This window comes from Anarrhichthys ocellatus, unplaced genomic scaffold (genome assembly GCF_004355925.1).
Source record: "Anarrhichthys ocellatus isolate YVR2014 unplaced genomic scaffold, GSC_Weel_1.0 scaffold14, whole genome shotgun sequence".
Classification (NCBI taxonomy): domain Eukaryota; kingdom Metazoa; phylum Chordata; class Actinopteri; order Perciformes; family Anarhichadidae; genus Anarrhichthys; species Anarrhichthys ocellatus.
Window position 1 is genome coordinate 2,638,245 of NW_022280044.1, and position 21,886 is coordinate 2,660,130.

The window sequence follows — 21,886 nt, forward strand, 5'->3', positions numbered from 1 at the left end:
ACCTTGTTGGTTCAGGCTTGTAATGTTTGATTTTACCGTCTGTTTCATTACATTCAGTGTTTTACATCAGTCACTTTTCTGACTTTTAAATAGTAACGGCGTCAATGTTTGCAGAAAGTTGCTCTTGGGGGGAGATATGTTGCTCCCTCCGTAGGGAAGCTCTAGATTCTCTAAGCTGTAAAAGTAATACGTAAACGTAATAATACGTTTCTAAATGTGATCACATTTTATTTCACTGTTTTTTGCGACACTGATTGGATTGGATGCAGAGAGATAACTTGGAGGTTGTGGAGAGGTTGCAGTTTTCACATAGGAGGTCTCAGTCAAACCATAAATCTAAGTCTGCTGGTCTATTTATGGTTTATACATCTTACTTTACATCATATCACTGCCTGTTTTACAACACTGCTTTGTCTTCAACACAGGTATTCTACCTTCTGCTGTCTTTCTTGCCTTCACTGAAGAGAAACTCGTGACACGTTGGCCTGTTACCATGTTTCATTCCCTTTATTCGTTTTTCAGATGCATCAGAAATGACCATTTATTTGTACATTATGCTTTTATTTACACACTTTGTTAGTCTGCACTTTGTACAGTCTCAGTAATAAAAGCTGATCCACAGGTTGTCTGGCATGTGGTGCAGCATTAATAGCTCCCATTCCTTCATTACCTGTGTGATTGCTATTGATCTCCCAGATGCTGCTTCAGGGGGCTTTGCAGCTACATGCCAATGTGATTCATCGTGGATTCATATAAAATACTATAACCTGACCTCCTGTATGGATTCTCAATGGCTTAGTATGCAGATATAGATTACTGGGATCATTGTTGGGAAGGGATTTAGGCTGAAATCTTTCTTTTTCTATTGTTTTTCAAATGAAGGGATGAAGGGATTTCTGGATGGGAGGTGTGGAGGAATATATCAAAAGGAAGATAAATGCCTGCTGTTGCGGAGTGTTCGGTCAGCAGAATCTTAGAGTGTGTGGGCTTTGGATACAACCGAGTTCCACGAGGTTGATTGAATTTCAGATTATGCTTACCAGCATACATCTACATTTTGGCTTCATTTTTGCAAGTGAACCACCATCTGTTATTTCAGGTTAGCTGTTAAAGTAACAGTGAGCAGCATCTCCTCAGAAACTATGACAGAATAACGGTTACGAATAACTTATATTATTTCTCAGTATGTTATCCAACGCTAACTTGGTTCCCTGGTTATTGCACACGTCCCTGTGCTGTTTCTAATTATTATGATAACTACACTTACAGAGGAAGTATAACTGCACAAGCACCCCACGCAATTAGGCATAGACGTTGACCCATTTCATTGCTTCATTCACAAGTTAAAAAGTGTGTATGGAAACTGAAATGGCAAGAATATGATATACATGAATATACATGTTTGTGTCTTCCAGGAGGCAGTGGGGGAGAATGTAACGGTCCACAGTGCAGCAGAGGACAGAAAGGAGAAGGTGCCGAGCCCCCATCTCAGCCAACTGGTGGTCCTCACTAACGGTGGGACTCTTTATGGGCTCGCACAGAGAGTGGTGGCCACTGAGTCTCTGTAAGTACTCTCTACACAACACTCCAGTAAACCAACGATCTAAATGATTTTAAAATACATCATTTAGTTGCACTTTAAGACAGCGCGCAGCATTATTGGTCTTTATTCCTCTGGTATGGCGGAGACGATTGTGACGGCTTGTTTCATGTCATTACTTGTGTGATGTAACTTGGCAGTTATTTCTATCAAAGCATTTTCTCTTTTCAAGTTAAAGAAGCTGATTATTCAGCCTGGCCATCAAAGATTTGCATTACCTAAAAAGATAATTGAAATAGAAAATAGAGACAGAGAGACTTCATTTACCCCTAATTAGAATTCTTAGGGCTCTCCCTATAATTTGCTATTTGTTTGTCTGACTCTAGCAATCAGTGGCTCACTTACGAATTTATTTTCTCCCTCTTGCGCCGCCTATGTAGTTGCTCTCCCTCTTTATCTTGGTCTATTACATCCGCGCACAATCGTACATAATTAGGTTAAACTGTCAGTGCAACAACTCTTGGACCCTGAGAAGTCTGCAGTGAACAAAGTGCTTTACAATGAAAGTCTGTAAACCAAGGGCCCAGATGACACCACTGCAGAAGTGCTGAATAGGCCTACACTCTCTCCCACACAGTTTTTCATGTATCGGACGTGGCCAACAAGCTCCGAAGAATAATGAAAGTAAAAGAGCTAAAGTGCAGAGGTGAAGAAATGTCTTTCTTGGGTAAAGTTTGAAAGGAAAAGGTCCCCTGGTGTGAACGGATTCAGACTTATTCTGGGCAGAACTGCATGGAAAGTTTGAAAAAGTGTGATTAGAAAAGGCAGCTAACCTTAGCGTGTATTGTGAGTGCCTCTGACATCTTAAGCACGTGCCATTTTAAACCACGGACAAACCAATGAGCAGAAATTGAAGATAAGAGCTCTGTCAGTTGCCCATCCTGCTGTTGTTCAGATGTCCTATTTATACAAGCGTGATCAGATAAGTGTGAACTGCAGGGTGTGCTTTTTCTTACCTGACTGCATGTTGCCGAGGTAAACACAAGCTGTTCCAGCGAACCTTAATGTGATTTTCTCTGCACCATGAAGAGAATAAATGTCTACTGTGCTCATTTATGGGGGGGTGCTGGCTGTGTTTAATGTAGTGTTTTCAGATTTAGCGTTAACCAGGTGGCACTTATCTGTGTTATTGCTTTAAATATAAAGATTTCTGTTGGGGTTACCAGTGTTCACTGTCGTGCAGCATCCTTACAGATCATCTATTTATGGCCAGATCTGAAAAGAAATTTACTTTAAGAAGAAAATACTGACTTAGCTTAGTCCCCATGCATCCAAAATGAGCTCCCGATTACGCATCACAATGATCGAAGTAAATGATTCAGCCACAATGTTTACTTGTGTTTTTAAAATCCTATATCCCACCCTTTTAAAAAAAAAACAAAAAAAAAAAACATAAATCTTCTTGTTGGTATAAAAACAGAAAGATTCCTGTCAATCGATTAAGACACAGGCAGATAGATGTTCGGAGTGACAGCGTAGTTTTCGGTCCCACTGGCAGGGAGTGTATGACTCTGGGGCAGGACAACATTGAGTTGTTTTCTTATATTAAATTCCACCGTTCAATCAGGTGTGTTGTTGGAGCTCTAAAGAAATCTCTGTGTGAGGCGCGCTCTACACATTAAACTCTGGACTCCCTCCATTTTCATTTAGTGTACGGTACAACTATAAAACCATCGATCGGCGTGAGTCCAGTGGCCTTTATTTAGTCACAGTGGAATATGGGGGTATTATTTCTGTCCGCATTGATTTTGTTTTGCCCTGTAATTCCTTTTCTGTTACTTAGTCACAGTATTTTTCAAGATAATTGAAATCCATTCATTTTTGAAAATCCCTGTTGCCTGATAGAAATGATTCTTTGCTTTTCTTTGTGAGCTTTGGAATCAGAGGCAGCTTTCGCAAAGTGCAGAACTGAGATACTCGAGGAAAGTTTATGTTCAACTTAATCATTGATCACATTAGATTTGTAATGATCACGCGGAAGGAATTAGATCGCTGCAACAGGGAGAATGGTGCAAGTAATTACACTGAAAGAATACTTTTGCAACATCTTGGTACAGGTTAGCGTCAGGGAAGGGAAGCAGAGATAACATTTGTGCAGATGAGCATTTCTTATCTATTCACATCATCATATTAACAGGTAACATCGAAATATCCGGTCCTCAATCAAAAGTAATATCAGCTTTAGTTGATCGATCTGCCTCTCTTGGGTAATACAGAAACAACACATACTCATTTTGTTTTTATGTGTCGCATTATGCCGCCTCTGCGTCAAATTAAATGGCTTTCTGTTTCTTCTCTCAGTGTGTTTCTGGCCGAACAGTTTGAATCCCTCCAGTCCCACCTGGACACAATGATGCCTGCAGCAAAGAAGCCTTTCCTGCAACAGTTTTATTCCCAGGTATACTTGCACCTGCTCTCTAAAGTTTGTGCAATTACAGTAATGTCTTGTTCATCATGTTCCTGCCTCTGGGGCTTGAAAAGCATAACAAACCAGTTTTAATTCATTTTATTTGTATATGATGAATAATTCTTAATCACATAAGGAAGAGACACGCATCTTTCAACTCATTGTGCATTAATTAAAACATAATGTAGCATAGGCATAGTGTCTTTCACTAAAACAAACATTCCAGTTGCATTTACTTTTTTACTTGTAGCCATCACCCTTCGTCTTTTTGCTTTGTTTAATTAAAAGCCTGTTTCTCTGTAAAGATAAGTGACCGTGTAACTGCAACCCAGCATGCAGTGCTGTTCTCAACCGAGACAATATTCTGTCACTCATGACCTCGCCGGCAGCCTTTTCCCCGTCTTTTCTTTTTTTTGTTGTCCACTTGACATTTGAAACTTTCAGGTACACAGACAGGTCTATCTTCCCCCAATCAGCAAATGAATGTCATGTCCTGTGATTTCACTCTTTTGAAATATTGTGCAACTGATGACGATCGAAGCGAAATCAAAGAGACCTTTACTTCGTGTTTGCCTCATACGGTGTTTACTGCATACATAAAACTCAAAAAACATGTTGAATATAACTCGCATACGTGTATTCTCCCTTCTCTCAGACGGTGTCTACAGCCAGCGAACTTCGGAAACCAATATACTGGATTGTTGCAGCAAAGGCCATCGACTACGAACAAATGTTGCTCCTGATGGCTGGCGTTAAATGGGACATCAGAGAGATAATGTCGCAGCATAATGTGTATGTGGACGTCCTGTTAAAGGTAATGTTGCATATAAAATGCGTAGGTGAGTGTTGATGTGACATTTGATGTGCGATCATGTAGGTTAGATCTAAAAAGGATGGGAATGAATCATTAAAGCAGCATTATTTTATTCAAAACAATGAGCTGAAAAACACTAACGCTCTGTGAAGCTCAGGGAAACTACAGAGTCAGTTCATAATCATCTGTACATCTGTTACTACGATTGACCCGTTTCACATTACATGTAGTCATTTTATCTGTTAATATTAACGCTTTGTGCATTAAGATCATGTTCAAAGACAGGAATGGAGACTTCATTGGAACAGCTTCTTCTCACATTTCATAGAGATAATATTCAAACACCTCCCCATTAAGATTGCTCTTTGTCAGCTGAATATGAATGATGGTTCTAATACTCGTGGTATCCTTGTTGAAATATATATATTTCTTCTGTTGTAGTGTTTTTTATATTAAGTATAATAAGTAAAAGTTCTGTCCCAATGTTTATTCTTCTCCCCAAAACAAATGGCGTACACTGCAGCCCTCTCTGTGTATGGCGCTATCCACATTAACAAAAAGTAGAACACACACAAGGCAGCTGTAATAGATTTGCTTTTATCTAGCGGGAGATTTTCCTCACGGTGTTTTTGTTTTATTTGAGAAATGCAATCTGGGTTTATCCTTTTAACATCTGTTCTATTTACATAAAGTGTACTTCTATATTCCACTTCAATTCAAGAACTCTTAAGTTCCTTGTTGACCCATCTTGAGTTTGAATTCATTCAGGGACCTTTTTAATATTTATTCTTTGGGACGGGGTGAATAATGTAGAACGGGGTGGGGGAGCTGTGGAGAGTTGAATGCAGATCTCTCCTGAAGTTTCAGCTTTCTTAAAGACATTTGAATTCCTGACGTATCTTTGGAATTGGAAGTTTTCCACTAAATCTGTTGCTGTATGCATGCTGGCCACTTCCCATTATGAATTTTGCAAGGGACGTAAGAACACACAGCACTGGTTTTCTCACCTCTGGCGTTCAGAGACTAAGAGGTCTGAAGGGCTGCGGTCTGAAATCCGGAACGGACCAGCACCAAACCAAGACAAATCCCCATAATATGCATCAGCACGTCTTAGGAAGCTGTTGATTTAATTACAGTTCAAAACAGAGATGTTGTTGAAATAGATAAATAAATATATACATATTCAATTACAGTTTAGTCATCGCCTCAAACTCACCTTTTGAATTCATGAATGGCTCGACGATCTTTGGCTCCGGCAGCTCTGCACTTAAGTGGAACTAATGAGCGCATAAACATACGAGCTAAACAGCCTGCAGGGGAAATCTCTGTCTCACTGGCCTGGCTTAACTGCCCAAAGGTGTCAAAATGGTCCAGCTGATGGGCTGACACGGTGCATATTACATCTAGCATTTACTTTTCCTCATCAGCTGCTAATAGCACCTCTCTGCTCTGCCAACTTGTCAAGACACTCATAATGCATCGCGATTGTGTTATGTGCATTGATTGAAAAGAGTGTGCTACATTTTGTTAAACTGCATACAGGAGAATATTTTATTCATGAGTTCAGGTTGATCACTAGCATTCAACAATGGCATTGATTTGCATATATAGTGGCAAGGAAATGCGGCAGCCTCAGAATGACTTCATTAACAAACTGCTTCAGCCAGAAACTATTGTGGAGCCGTTTGTGAATGAATAACATTTCGTTCTTTGCTGCAAAAATGAATGGCAGCTCTATATGCCTTAAAATCCAACCTCGTTTTTCAATATGACACGGTTTGAATTAAGGTAGTAAAGAAATTAGAAAACCACATACTCCTGAGACACATCCATCATATGTATGTACAGTCTGTATGTACTGCAACATAATATCCTAATGGGATGATATCATCCATAATGTAACATTTGAGAGTGCAGTGAGTACACAGCCAAGTGCTTGGCATCGCTCTACGCTGTGTAGAGTGTTCATGGCTACAAACAAGAAGCATCAAAACATGGCACAACACCAAAGCTGTGTAGTACATCTTTGTGTCCTGCAGCCTGCACCTTCCTCTGAGACGTTTCACTTGTTTTTGTGTCAGAACATAAAAGAAAGAACCTTTTGGAGGGCTGTTGTAACAATACCCTCATGGCTGGTATCCTTTTTATGTGCTTGGCCATGAAAATGTTTTTCTGTAACAAGAAAGGATGAGATAACGTGCCGCGGAGATGTGACAAAAAAACGTCTTAAATGTAATCTAAGGTGTGTAATAGAGCGGTTTTTCACAAACAGCCATTTCTAAGAGATAAACACAACTTTGTTTCCTGCATGTGTTATTAAAAATACCCTTCATGTGTCTCCAAAAGTGTCCTGCAGATATAAATGTTAAATTAAAGAATGTGGAATAAATTCCACAAATTTATTTGGTGACCGTAATAAAATCTCCTGCAACCCCACGTGTGGGTCCCAACCCAGTTTTTGTGAATGACTGCATTACAAGATATGAATTAAAAGAGCCCTAAGACCTGACTGTAAGAGCCTGCATGCACATCAGAAAGTTGATGAACGAGTCCGGTTGAGATGTTTCTAAACCCAGCTACAGTGCTCAGCAGCGCACAAATTATTCTTTTTGTTAAACGCATGATTTGTGGCTTGGTGGTTTCATACTTCCTGTCCCGATCTGCTCAGTTCTTCAAATGTTGTGTTCATCAGTTCAGACGGCAAAATAATTAGATTTGCTCAGTGAAAGCAGAGCAGCTGTACAATAACGCAGACGTCCTGTAGGCTGGGGACATACGATTCATCCTTGATTGATTTGATGCACTTATAGCACTATTTAAAGTAAAAAACGTCTTTACTTATGGAAAGAGATTAATCAAGCCACTAATGCAGTTTATTATTCACAGTCTGTAAATAATGATGTTGTGCAATGCACAGCACGAGGTAGTTTCATAACGCTTCTCTGAGGTCGGTTTGGGGAGCTGCTGTTGGATGTCATCCAGGAACACAGAGAGTAGCTGAGAGAGAGTTCATGAGGACTTTTATTTTGTTCATGACTTCCAGTCGCTAATAAATGCCTTGTACAGTACATAGGTTTGTGTTTATTTAATATACAAGTTATTGCACAAACTCATAACGTGTTTTTTATCTATTTTCTCCTCTACCTTTCCAGGAGTTTGAGCAATTTAACCAGCGGTTGCAGGACGTTTCCAGACATGTGCGCATCCCGCTGCCGGTGTCCAACGTGCTGTGGGAGCACTGCATCCGCCTGGCCAACAGGACTCTAGTAGAAGGGTAAGGACGTCATAAAACACCTCTTCAGCATCAACGGGATGTTTGTGCAGTCTGGCATCATTCTGGTGAAGTTGCAGCCAGAGCTTTTTATTTTTATTTTGGTCACTATGAATTATTGTTTTAACTTCTGTAGAAAAACACAGTTTCATATTTTCCATCCGTGTCAGTGTCTCAGAAAAGCAGTTTGACACTTGAAGTGTACAATGTACTAGGTTGTCTATTTATCCGGGAAAAACAATTGAAGTAAGTTTTAATAAAGCTCTAAATGTGCATCAATCACCACACAAATAACAGCTTTTTCACATGCAAAGATTGCTCAACCTCAACAGTGGTTTATTTCTCTCAACCATGGGACATTGTAAGTCAATTGTCATGTGTTGTTATGACAGCCTTTTTTTTGCTTTCAAACATCTCTTTACTCTCCGGTTACAGGTTAGAGTCCCTACGCTAGTACACTGAACCAAACAGCATTTGTGAGTCATCGCATTGCAGCGATAGTGATCGAGGAGAAGTGGAATTTTTCCCTCTTCTTCATGTCTGTCTTTGTTTATCCCTCGCTTTGAACATCTGCACATCATAAATTGAAAAAGAAAAAATATATATTTCCAAAGCATGTAGTCAAGCACCATGAAGACAAGGGGAAATTACCTACAGTACATAAGAGACCTGCAGACTCTGTTACCAGGTTCCTTTGGAGTAATCCCCAAAAGAAAACCACTCTAAGTTCCTGCTGCCATTTTCAGTCCTCATGCTGGCAAAACTCCTCTGTGCCAGTCAGACATCTCTACATCGGGGAATTGCATGACACAGGCCACTCACACAAACCGTAAAATGCTCTCGACACATCCCATGTAATGCATTTCACCACTTTCTCCCTTGCTGGCAAAGTGTTTAAAGAAGAAGAGAGAACATTGGAGGTGGAGGGTTTGCCCTCACCCACTGAGAACAGGGAACATGTTTACCTCTCAGCACGTTTGCTGAGCATAAGAGAACTTTTAAACCCTTTCCAATGAGCAAATGGCCCATTACGACTGCGATGCTCAGCAAACCGTCTGTTTGATTCTACCAGTATATTCTTTCTACACACACACGTATATCTCCCACTCCTCTGGCACACTAAGGAGAAGTATTCATATTTGTTTGTTTCCACTCCGATTCGCTCAGCCTGTTATTCAATTTCTCTGTCCAGCGCTCGTCTTACCTTAGACTTGCAGAAAAGGCTCCGTTAGCATTCTGAGCCGAAGCTCAAACACTCGGCGGCAAATTCTGTTAGGCCTGACAAGCAGAAGAGTGAGAGAGAGCGAGAGTGAGGATGACAGCGAGAGGTGATGAGAGAGAGAAAGAGAGAGAGGCTGAGGCAGGAAATGGAAACAGAAAAGAGAAACGCAAAAAAGTGTGAGACAGAGCAGACCTGTCCGTGTGGTGTGTTAATGTACTAATGTCACTGACACTGACCTGCCAACAGTCCCCCTCTGCCAAACACCTGCAACACACACACACACACACACACACACACACTGAAATACATGTGTACTCGAGCCCACACACACACTTTTACTGACATGGCACAGAACAACCTGACTTCATATTTAATATAAGACATGCAGACACGGACATAAGGACTCATGTAAGCCTTTCAATACATACACACTGCATTTACTAGTCTTAAAATGTGTTAGAATGATCTACTTGGGATTACTTTTAACCTTTTATTTGAGTTTGAGTTGATTCTGTCATACACATGCGTATAACCTGCTTGTCCAAATAGTCACGAAACAAGATGGAAGAAAACCAAAAACCCTGATAGAATCCAACACATGCAAAGACAAACAATATGAAATGAAACAAACAAATGTCACACAAACAAGGTGTTGTGCATAAAATTGAAGCATTTAAAAAACCCAAAAAGTCTTGGTCGACTGCTCTATTACATGTGTGACATGCAGATTTCATTATTCCTCATACAAATAGCACTTTTACCGAAATATTAAGTACATTCACGCCTCTCAACTCTTTTTTTTTTTTTTTTTTTTTTTTTTTTTTTTTTTTTTACACTTTTAAAAACTTTAATGGATTCCGACTGCTCCCGTAACTTAAATTACGACACGTTTCTTTGTCTACTTCGCTGCTGAAGCTTTGACAGTATTTTCCTTTTGAATGAAATGGTGATAGAAATTGGCAGCTGACGAGCTGAAACACATCTTCCAGACATTTTTTAATACATAATAAATTCACAGTAGGGAACAGTTGCCTCGTGACTTTCTCCTCACTATACAGACGCAGACAAGTTTAGTGACAGATTTGGGTGGCTAGCAAGGTAGTGCATTATGGGTAGAAAAAGGTGAAAAAGACACATAGGACCAACACCTGTGATGACTTTCATGAATCAAAAGGAAAATGGCACAGAATGCACTTGCTTTTCCAGTCATTGCCTACCTACCGCTACCTGAATACTTTGAGCAATGCTAATCTCCTCCTCTCTCTCTCTGCTGTTTTGTCCTCCAGCTATGCTAATGTGAAGAAATGCAGCAACGAGGGCCGGGCCCTGATGCAGCTGGACTTCCAACAGTTCCTCATGAAGCTGGAGAAGCTGACCGACCTGCGACCCATTCCTGATAAAGAGTTCGTTGAGACCTACATCAAGGCCTATTACCTTACTGAGAATGACATGGAGCAGTTCATCAAGAATCACAGGGTGAGACGACAGAAAACTTATTTATATTATATTCCATTTCTGCAAATGGATCCTCCAAAATGCAACACACTGTTCCTTTAGGTAGTTAACCCCTGCATGTCGCTAGTAGCCTCATGCTAACGGCATGTTTTGCTGACTCACGTTTTTTGACTTTGTGCAGGAGTACTCCATGAAGCAGCTCGCCAACTTGGTGAACGTTTGTCTGGGTTCACATATAAACAAGAAGGCTCGCCAGAAACTCCTGGCGGCCATCGATGACATTGACAGACCCAAGAGATAGTTCGATGAACGGACCCTGAACGTATCCACCAGACGGACACTCCAACCGAAGAACTCCCACAGTGGAGCTCAGCGTCGAATGTTTTCATATCCTGTTCACAGCGTAAATGTTGCGGTGTGTTCAACAAGCTGTACAGCACATACATGCAGCAAAGCTCAAATGTTAGCCAGATGCTAGTTATCGCTTAGTATACAGCCCTTATGGAGTCACAACACAAGACTAACATATTCACTCTCGAGCATGGTGCAGTTACTCTATGCTTACAGTAGATGTACCATAAAGCATGCCCTTACATTTTCATTTAACCGCTCAAGTTTTCCTGCAAATCGTCCGCAACCACAACCTTTTCAATCTCCTCCATGACCATAAGGATCTTGAGTTTCTGATAAAAACTTCTACAAAAACAGGATCTAACCGTGTTAATGTGAAGTGAAGCACTCCATCTGTTTTCACCAGGTGTGCTCAACATCTGATACAACCAATGATCTTGAGATAACAAGTGATTTCTGAGTTGCTAAATTTGATAGTTCAGTGAAGTTTTGTGGTAAATACATCCAAAGTACAGATCCAATAAGAGTCTGTAGTAGTAATAAACCTCCACTATCTAATTTAAAGCTTGATTGAATGTCTCCCCCCCCCAATGGAGATGCAGTAAATCAGGGTTATTGTTCACTTTAATCATTAATTAGTTCCTCCTCCAGCAGCCCATATGTTTGCTGTGTATTATTTCACTTCAGGGTATTTGTTGTGCCTGATTGGATGCTCCGCTTGTTTGTTTCGTTTGTTTTGTCCATGAATTACGTAAATCTAATATAATGATGATTCTGAAAATAATATAAATTGCTGTAATGAGCGTTGATATAGAGTATATATCTGCACTAGCTGCATTCGTCGTATCCGAGGAGCACTTTGTGAAAGAGCTTATCTTTGAATTCAGTCTCCGGCCTTCTTGATCAGCAGTGAAAGCTGTTTCGTGGGTTTGTGCGGTCAGATACTGATTATGTGATTTATCATGAGTTAGTAGTTTAACTGTGATTGATTTCCTGTCAAGGGGGGGGGGGGGTTTAACAGTTTTTGATATGGCTTCAAATTATGATTGCAACTATTCCAAGAAAAATACTGTAAATGTGAATGTTTGGAACAATGTCTGTATTTATTTCTTGCTTTGTGTCTTGTTTGGGTTTTTATATGATATTCGCTGGAAGTGTATTTTGTCATTTATCACCTCCCAGTATGTTGTAACTTATCAACTGAAGCTGATAGAAATATTTAAACATTGTCAAATTATGTAAAGGGTCAATTACACTAGAGTGAAAATCAGTAATCGGTGTTAGAACTGTAGGTTGAAGCAAAAAAAAATGATTCTGACATAATAAAACACACTAACAATGGACTCTGTTATTCTTACATGTGCCACTCATAAACTGCATAATCTATAAATCATATCCAAACTTTAAAATCTCTGTGCTGCAGCAGTTTATCAGAATATGAGTGTTGCCTTCCAGCAGCGCTGCTGTCCGTCCTAATGATGCTTTTCTCAGCCAGGAGCCGGACGCTGTCAGATTAATTCATGTGGCTTCAAGCCCTCTGCCTCCCTTTAAGGGAGGAGCCTGCTGATCAGGTTGAGCTGAAAGAGCTGCGAAGGACTTTGATGACTCACTGTTTTGTATAATACGACCTTTCTACCAACTATGTGATCAAGCTGAAGCTATTCTTCCTCAAGTGGACTACCATCCACACCTGTGCTGTGTGTGTGTAATCACACAGGTGACTTGGCCTACTGGCTACTTTACATATAGACAACTTCACATTTAGGGAAAGAGCAAAATAACCTAATTTGTCATGTACTATTTTTTTATCATCAGATAAACCTGGACAAAACGAATCAAACATCTGAAAATTAGTTCACATCCGGGCTCCTGTGTGGATCTAGTCTGACCTTTAGTTTATGTTTTTCGCAGTTAGTGTGGCAGTATTTGACTATTTGAACCTTGTGTGCTGCTTTTTCTTGCAGAGCTTTCTTCACCCTCCCGCCCTCGAACCTTCACCGCTGCTCTCGCCGTCCTTGCCCGACTCATTTGGGTGCCCAGCTGGATTGTACCCCTCCTGCGATGCCGTGGCCCAGTTACCCTTTCAGATAAAAGACCAGGTGCTCTTTGCCCCTGTGTTTTTGCCCCTCTGCCAAAATGTCATGAGCCTAGTTCATAGAAATCGCAAACACTGACCTACATGGCCTCTGTTCCCGCACTGTCTGATGTGCATTCACAAAGACTTCATTCATGTCTACTTATACACATGTAATGGAGAACAATTGCTGTTAGCGCCTATTAGTAATGTTTAATTTGCATGATGATTGACAAGACAAGATGCGACAGTGGAGGGGCAGAGGGTAAAAGTAATTGTGGCAACAAGAGGAGATGCTGATGAGATGTGCTGGTTGTACATGAAAGAGAAGGTTGATACTTGAGTAGAAGATGAACGGATGAATTTAGATCACGAGTTCTTTGGAAAGTTCAGTGAAAGCTGCTTTATTTTGTTACAAAGGTCGTCATCTATGACAAAAAGTTTTATATTTTCTCAGGCATAGGACCGGCTTTGATAATCACTTCTCTTTAAAAGATTGAGCTTTAAAATACCTTATTAAAAACCTCCCGAAACTTTATAATCGATCGACAAGTGTCTGAGTTTTGTCTCCATTCTGGAGTTTATTTAGTCGATAAACAGGCTGCAAAGTGTTGTTTGGTATTGTTGCTGATTTTGTTCCACTTAACAGTAGTGTATGCCCCTCACCACCACCGCCAAAATGTAATGCAGTAACGTTTACTCAGAGTACTTTTACTTTTTACTTATATTGAAGTACATTTTACAGTATTTAGAGACATATTCTAGAACTCTCCCCACCTCTGCTCAAAGGTATTAGGTCTTCATAGACATTATCTGTACCTGGCTCGTTTATTCTTAGTTTTATTCTCTTTTTTTTTTTCTCTTAATGTAACATGGAAATAATTAGAGTAAAAATTAAATAAAATGCTAAATAGCTTCATATACCCCTTTGTCTGGTCAGCTGTCACATATCTGACAAAGAAGAGAGGAAAAGAAAGAGGGTTCATCTCAGGAGATATCCGGGTAAACACACACACACACACACACACACACACACACACACACACACACACACACACACACACACATACCTTTTAATTTCAGTGTCTCACTCTGTAAGAGCAGAAAATCGAAAACTGTAGCTAGGGGCCTATGTGCTCAGATCATTCGCTCTCTCATAATGACAGCCCGGTGTATTCACAGAGCGTTTTCTAAAAGCACTCTTATTGATTCAGCCCCGTCACCACACAAACCTTATTGAGCCGAGAAAGTCTTAATGGCTTGTGGTTCAAAAATGAGTATGCCATTTATTGCACTGGGCAAATTGGGGATACTAATAAAATGGTTCTGCTTGCTATAGCCCAAAATAGAATTACATCGGGCCAATTGCAAATATGGGCTCTTTAGTGTCCGGAAATAGTTTTAGATAACTTGCAGAATGCATGAGAGGGGTAATTTATTCATTCAAATCCAATCCATTCAATAAAAATTGTTATTTTTCACTATTTAATGGACATAATGCCAGTATTTCCCTTCCTATTGACTGGTATTACGGATTGAAGCAGCTAATTGGATGTCGGACTCCGCTGCATGAACTTTCACGGCCGCCCTCTGAGAATCGTGTTCCACCAGTCGCTGCTAATTTGTTGCTTGACTAGCTGTGCTTGAATGTAAAGACATGAGCAGGGCCAGAAAACCTTTCAGGACACATTAGGGCTCCTTAATACCGCAGAGGTACGGGGCTGTCAATTCAAAGTTCAAGGTAATTTGCTGTCAATTAAAATATCAGCAAATAGAATAGGGAAGTTTTATGGATAGGTATTTCAGGGCAGCTCTGTACACGAAAATAAAATAAGACAGGATGACTCTGTCCCCCGTAGGTCTGTTTGTATGTGTCAGCCCTGCAATAGTCTGGCGACCTGTTTAGGGTGCACAACAACAACAAATGATCCTTGAATCCCATTTCTTTATGGCATTGCACTTTAAACTTTGAACTTTAAACATCAGTGTCCTGAGGCCGCTTTTCAAAACGCAGAATATTTATTTGATTTTAATATTCTTGCATTGGCATTATTTCCTAATAGCAAATGACTCACATCCACTGTGCCTGATAAGAGAGCCATGCATGTAATTTCATGGGCCCCACCCTCTTGTGTCCTCTCTTTCACAACACTGCAAACCGTGATGACTATTGAGTAGTGAGACAGATAACAAAGGAGAGAGTCTTTGTATTCCATCCGCTACAGTGTCTCACAAATCTAATCGTGTTTGCAGTTTATTCAAGGGTTCAAAATATGCAAATATTTCTGACGAGTGTCGTGTGTATTCCAATGTATTGTTGACTTAAAGTATAATAAAAGGGCAGCGTTGTATTGTATTGTGAGGATACATGTATACACAGTCTGGGTCAATATTAACAATCTGCAGGGTTGACCATAGTCATCATAATGCAGACAAACAATCCACTCTTTGTGATTAAGAAACATGTTTGACCTGAAGGTTGAAACACACAGACTCACCATTACTGCACGTTTAAATGACATTAACATTGTCCTTATTGATCCTGAGCTCAGAGTCAAAGATGCAACAAGAATTTAGATCTACATACTGGAATCCCATTTTTGCCCTTTAGATAACACTCGTAGACAGAATGGAGCACAAGAAACTGTGATGCCACTGCAGAAGGTCACTAATGTTGGACTTGATTCGATTCTGTCTCTTTTGCTTGATGGCTGAAATGGTTGGAAATTAATGTCTACAACTTCCAGTGCAATAAAGAAAAAATCAAACATCATCACGTTACAAGAAAGATGCCACTTCTTCACTTTTACACTATGCTGACAAGAGAGCCTCGATACAGTGACCCAGAAATGATTACAGTATTTTCATATTTACTTGATGGTAAAATAATGAAAGCGATTCATCATAGAAGGGACAGTAGACCTGCTTACATTCTCTGTCTTCTGTGGAAAAATGCATTTCACAGCCACTTTTACCATATAGACCAATATTTCACCCACCAATTTGTCAAAGGCTCCTTCGCATTGCTTTTAGTAATACAATCTGTACACTGTACCTTCCATTTCAATCATTGGGTTATCATAAGGCCCAGCATGCTCCTCCTGGATTTCCCTGTTTCTCATTACTCCGAGGCAAGTCATGGCCTACACATCAGGGAGTTCAGACTGAAGGCGACGGCAAATGAAGGTTTAACAGGTCCAGAGCTAACCTCATACCGTGAAAGCTTTTCTTTTAACAGCAATTACACACCGTCTTTGCTTCGCTTCCATACTGACAGTGTGTAAGTGTGTGTGTTGAAGAGATTGAGAGGGAGAGAGATATAGAAATACAAAATATATATAAGTAATATGTTCTATAACTCAAGTATATAACATGTAATATATGCAGTATGATGCACACACCACAGTGAACGCTAATGTGTCTATTCCCCTGCAGTGTGCCTTTCTCATAGCATGGGTTAAAGAACGGACGTCAAAGATAATTCCAGTTAATCATTACTAATATTTTCGTAGTTATGGCCATCATTTCTATGGGCTCAGAAAACATCAGTGTCACCAAAGTCATGAGGCAGAGATCCGGGAACAGGGCGACATTGCTACTATGAAGTCTGATGGGCGCAAAAGAATAACAAGCTTTTCATGTGTGTTTACTGAGGCGGGATTAGTTCTCCCGTCGGAAATCTCGTTGCTGCTCGGATTCCTTGAGAGCTCCCTCAAAAAGCAAAGCCTTTTCAGCCACATCCAACTGCATCCATATTTGCTGGAAATGCTTGATTCCTTAATATAATTGTCTCTAGATAAATACAACCTTCTAGATTGTACAGAAGCTGCAGATGTACAGAGTTTCCAATAATCCTCACCACTAGAAATAATCATCTATGTTGACTTTAAAGGTTTAAATGCAGTTCCAAATGCCAAGGATGAAAGTATGATGAGATCCAAGATGCAATAAACCATATTCATCCTTTATTAAACATGTATGGAAAGGTTATATTGGAAACACCCACCCAGCAGCACTCCGGAAGACACATACAGTCTTTCTGAGTTCAGTCTGTTGACATCTGCCTTGAAGCAACTTTGAACAAGATGACCGACAGCCCTCTTGATTTCCTAGTTAATGTGCCATCCGTGATTGGCCATTATTGATCATGATGTTGGCAATCCTGAGGGTTTAGATGTGTGCTCAGAGAATGAGTCTTATAAGCAGACACACAGATGGTGCTGGCTAACTGAGCTCTGACAGCTTTTATACTCCGTGGATGATAGAAAACTGCAGACAGAGACCTACTTCGGATAAATCACACCGTCCAATCCCACTTGGGCCTCAGCCAGTATTATTTACATATTCAAATTAACTGCAGGATTAACTTGAGGTTTGCTTCGTGAACTCACTAAAGCGGATGCATTATGCATCTGTCTTGTGCATGTGCTTGAATTTTCCCCCAATTATTAAAATATTTGCAGCCTTGTGTATTTGTCAGCGTCGTGTGAGCGAATTGGCTTGTATGCACACAACCAATCCCACTATTTAGGCAAAACCCAAGAGAAGGATCTCATAAATACATGCGGGTAATCTGATCCTGCTCAACTTTGTCCCGGTCTGAGTCCTGTCTCCGTGCTCGGGATGCTCTGGTCTAGCATATCTACGTTTCGATTGTCATGGTTGTGTGTGTTGTTGCTCGTGTGCATGGCCCTCGCTGATGTTAATCTACCACTACGGCAGACATTTTAACACCTTTGGAGTGAGACAGATTGGTGCTATCTGGGCTCGATTTAAGCTTGCTATAGGTGATGTGGTGATGCGTGTGTACCGGCTAGGGCGCCCCAGGCAGGTTTGAATGACAGTAAACAATGCCTTATCTGTGGCTGGCTGTCCCCTCCTAACCTGCTGAGCTATATCACCCTGAGGGGGAAAACACACACTTCCTTTTAAGTGTGTGACTTATAGCCGGAGTACATAAAGTGCCTTGAAGTAGCCGAGTGTGTGGGCTGTTTATGTTGAAGCAATTAGAGGATCTATTTGCGGCTAAAACACGCACGTGAATGTATTTATTATCAATAGAACATATCACACACGTCTGGGTATACTGTATGTTTAATGTATTTTTTTTAAATGAGAAGAGATCTTGTTGACACTAATGTGGGTTCAGACTTTTTCAAGTCTATCTCGATAGAATACTCCCATGCCAAATGTACCTTGCAAGAGTTATTGGCCACTGTAATAATAGACATTATGTAGCCCACATAATGAACAGTTAAAGAAATATGCTATTTGCTTTCTTACTTAAGAGTTAGATGGAAGATCTGTACACTAAATTTAAAGATCCCATTTTACAGCATTGATAATACTTACATTATTGTTGAATATTGTAGTATACATATTTTTACTTATTTATTTTCTAATTTATTTTTTACATATTCATTGTATATTATTGTGCAATTCACAAATTTGTCCATAATTATTTAAATTTTTCTTATAACTATATATATATATATTTATATATATATATACACACTTTTATTTAATTCTAAAATAGAGCAACTAAACTCATTTGTACCAGTATTTCTGACTGATAAAGCTACAGCCAACAGGGGATTAGCTTAGCTTAGCATTATCAGCACCCCTGAAGCCAGAACAAAATAACAAGAAGTAAAAGGGACATATTTTGCTGATTAACATGTTATTTGCACGTTTTGAAGGTGCAGGTTGATGGATAATTGAAGATTCAATATGAGCTTGACCTGAACTTTTGAATTAGGTATTTTAGCATTTGAATTCATGCTGAAATCCCTTATCTAACTTTTTCAAAGACTCTTGCTTTTCTTTGATCCATATCTATTCAGTTCTGCTTCAGCTAATTTATTTCCTCTACCTCTGAGGCAGTCTGTCTCTTATTTCCACATGCCTCTAAAAGCTGTATCTCTTCAAACCCTCACTTGAGTTCACGCTGTAGGGGTAATAAAACTGTAATAAGTCAGTGCTTCTCCCGCTGTGGTGGGACCCCTCATAAAACGCTTTTGAGCACCGTGGAAAATCCGAGCTCACAGCTTATGGATGGAAGGGAAACGTTGGCCGCTAACCCGGCGTTTAACGAGGCTCCGTGGTCCCTTAACTTTAAGCACTTTGGTTTTTGCCTGTGTCGCTTTAAGCTCTGTGTGTCAAAGAATTACAACACTGGTGAATATCCGTATTACTGCATAGTAGATGTTGAAATCTGTGGCTCAAGGGTTATGGATGCTTGTATTTTAGCCACATGGGATGAGAGATTTTTGTAGGTTGACTGAAACAGCTTAGTGAAGCTTCCCAGAGCATATATTCAGTGTGGATCAATGTTACACCCTATTGTATAATAATGTGCTTCAATCAGCCCTATTTTGAGTGAATGTGGTTGACAACAGGGTCTAAGAGGCAAATTACCTTTTTGGTTACGCTCAACAGGAGGATTAAAGTTAACAATGTCCTTCAATTTGATTTTACATCAAATTGTTTTCAATCCTTGAAAAACTCACTTTATGAACTGTAGTCCTGGTTCGTGTAAACGTAGACTGAATGTTTACACTGATGCGTTCCACATGACTGAGGAAAACCTCCTGCATTTTAAAACCATTTGAGGACAGAGAGAAATATGGATGGATTAATTTGCTCTACACTGCCAAACAAAAATATAAAAATGTAAAAAAAAAAATGATGTGCTCTGCCTCCCCAAAATCTAGAAAATTGCATTGTGCGAGTAAATATTTTGACATTGTGAAGAATTGCATATGTACATATGGAGGAGTGCTGAAACTAACCTACACAGAAACACGGTAATGCTTTCGAGCAAGATGTGAGTTTCAACGAAGGATGGGCAAAAATAAATTGCTTCATGGAAAGCTTCTCCACCGCCACAGCATGTACTCTATCAAGGGCCCTGATAATTAATAATTTGCCTCACAAATCGCATTAGTGCACAATTAGGGAACAAGGGCTATTAGTGAGACACGACTGCGATGGTTATTGTCTCTCAGACTTATTGTAAGCCCTGATGGGCAGACTGACAGGCTCACCGCTGCTTTTAGAACAAACAAGAAAAGAAGCCCATCGTTCTGTGTTCTTAGATCTACTCCCCACCATCAGGTTGTGTTAGGCTTTCTACTGTGATTGAGCAGATATTCACTGGTTTCTTCACTGTTTTTTCTTTTTTTAGACTACATCACTCAGTTAAGTGGGGTCAGCAGCTGCATGGCACAATATGCAGCAGCCATCAGCACATGGATCAATCCTTCACCCCTCGAAGGTTATAAGAACATGCATGAATATCTCTAATTTCTCATTTCTTCAACTCTACAGATCACGGCCACCACAACGCCTCGGGTCTTTCATTCCCCTGCTTCGATAAAAAATATGATACTAAGATGAATGTGCCAGTAGATATTGTCACAAGTGGATCTGTGATCTGCTTAGGCCTTAGGGCATTGTTTCAGCACTTATGTAAATATCAAAGGGATTAAATCAAGAGGGCCTTGATAATAATCACGCAGAGAGCATTGTCTTCCAATAATACATCAAAGGGTTTGAAAACACAAGGCTCATTTCAAAATGATAATTTACGAGCCTTGCATTGAGTTATTTCATTAAGTAATCTCTACTCCTCACTACGTATAGACTTCCGGTGGGATGCTAATTTCCTGAAGCTGCAAACACCATCGAGTGCAATTTAAAAATTCAATAAAAACCTTGATTGTTCTGGGGTTTGTGAATAATTTGACTTGCCCTTTAAAATGTGGAATAGCGCTAAGATTGTGTCACGTTGAAAACACAGCACGGACGACACGTTGGTCTCTGATATTAGTCAGTTAATATTTCTGGGGCTGATGTACTTCTCATTATATTTTGAATGTAAAAACTGAATTTTTCTGCTGTGAAATTGTCATATTTCCTCCACGTCCTTCCTTTCGTGCAGTGCTCCGCCCCGATGCAAAAGTTGCAATTTTCAATGCCTGAATGCAGCCACTGCTGTTAAATCCCATCACGACCCAAGAGTCCTATCTCTCATGAGCAGACAGAGACGATGCGGCAGATTAGTCCCTGAGAGAGAGGAGATTTTGATGGTTTGATTTATTTTCTTTAAGACAGCCGCACTGAACACAGTAGGGGTTCCTTCCTCTCATGTAATGCTCAAAATACTAAAGCTGGCTATACCACATGCAGGCAAATGCACATTTTCATGGAAAGGTCGGACAGAAAAAAGGTAAATAGAAACAGTATATATGTGCAGGTGAGGTATAGAAACCCACTACGGGCTTATTTAAAAAAAAAAAAAAAACACACCTGGACAACTTACTTTAGGCTTTGTGCGTAACCAAAATGTGTCCTTTCTCCATTGTCCTTGTGCCTTCTGCAGTGAGTGAGGCTGAGTTGTAACGGATTTCTGTCTGCGACAGCTGAAATACACTCCCCTTAGGAGTGTTTAAACATAGATGTATATTTGGACTACTGTCATCTCCTGTTTTAACTCCAGTGAGTAAAACCAAGCACGCGTTCACTTTCACAGCCGATTCCTGAGCACACATGACACATTCTTGGATTCGTCTGGTGTCCTGCGAGATTGTCGCTGTCAGGGAACTTTCCCAAATGCCTGAAAAAGCCATGACATTTTCCTGAAGTTTCCCAGGAAAACATGCTCTCAAGATGGAGGCTGTTCAATGCAATT

General features: G+C 40.1%; 1 protein-coding gene across 4 annotated transcripts in view; it reads left to right on the top strand.

Moving 5' to 3' along the window:
* vps50 (VPS50 subunit of EARP/GARPII complex) overlaps nucleotides 1–13,514 on the top strand; it is an 85,585-nt gene extending 72,071 nt beyond the window's left edge. For 2 of the 4 annotated variants that reach the window (XM_031854268.1, XM_031854269.1), the window contains 6 exons: nucleotides 1,416–1,564; nucleotides 3,902–3,998; nucleotides 4,663–4,821; nucleotides 7,974–8,095; nucleotides 10,601–10,790; nucleotides 10,951–13,512. In XM_031854268.1, coding sequence (XP_031710128.1) covers nucleotides 1,416–1,564; nucleotides 3,902–3,998; nucleotides 4,663–4,821; nucleotides 7,974–8,095; nucleotides 10,601–10,790; nucleotides 10,951–11,070 — 837 coding nt within the window. In that variant the 3' untranslated portion in view covers nucleotides 11,071–13,512. Of the gene's footprint in view, nucleotides 1–1,415; nucleotides 1,565–3,901; nucleotides 3,999–4,662; nucleotides 4,822–7,973; nucleotides 8,096–10,600; nucleotides 10,791–10,950 lie in introns of all 4 variants that reach the window. The other 2 variants (XM_031854267.1, XM_031854266.1) reach the window with 2 other exon arrangements.
* The last annotated feature ends 8,372 nt before the right edge of the window (nucleotides 13,515–21,886 follow it).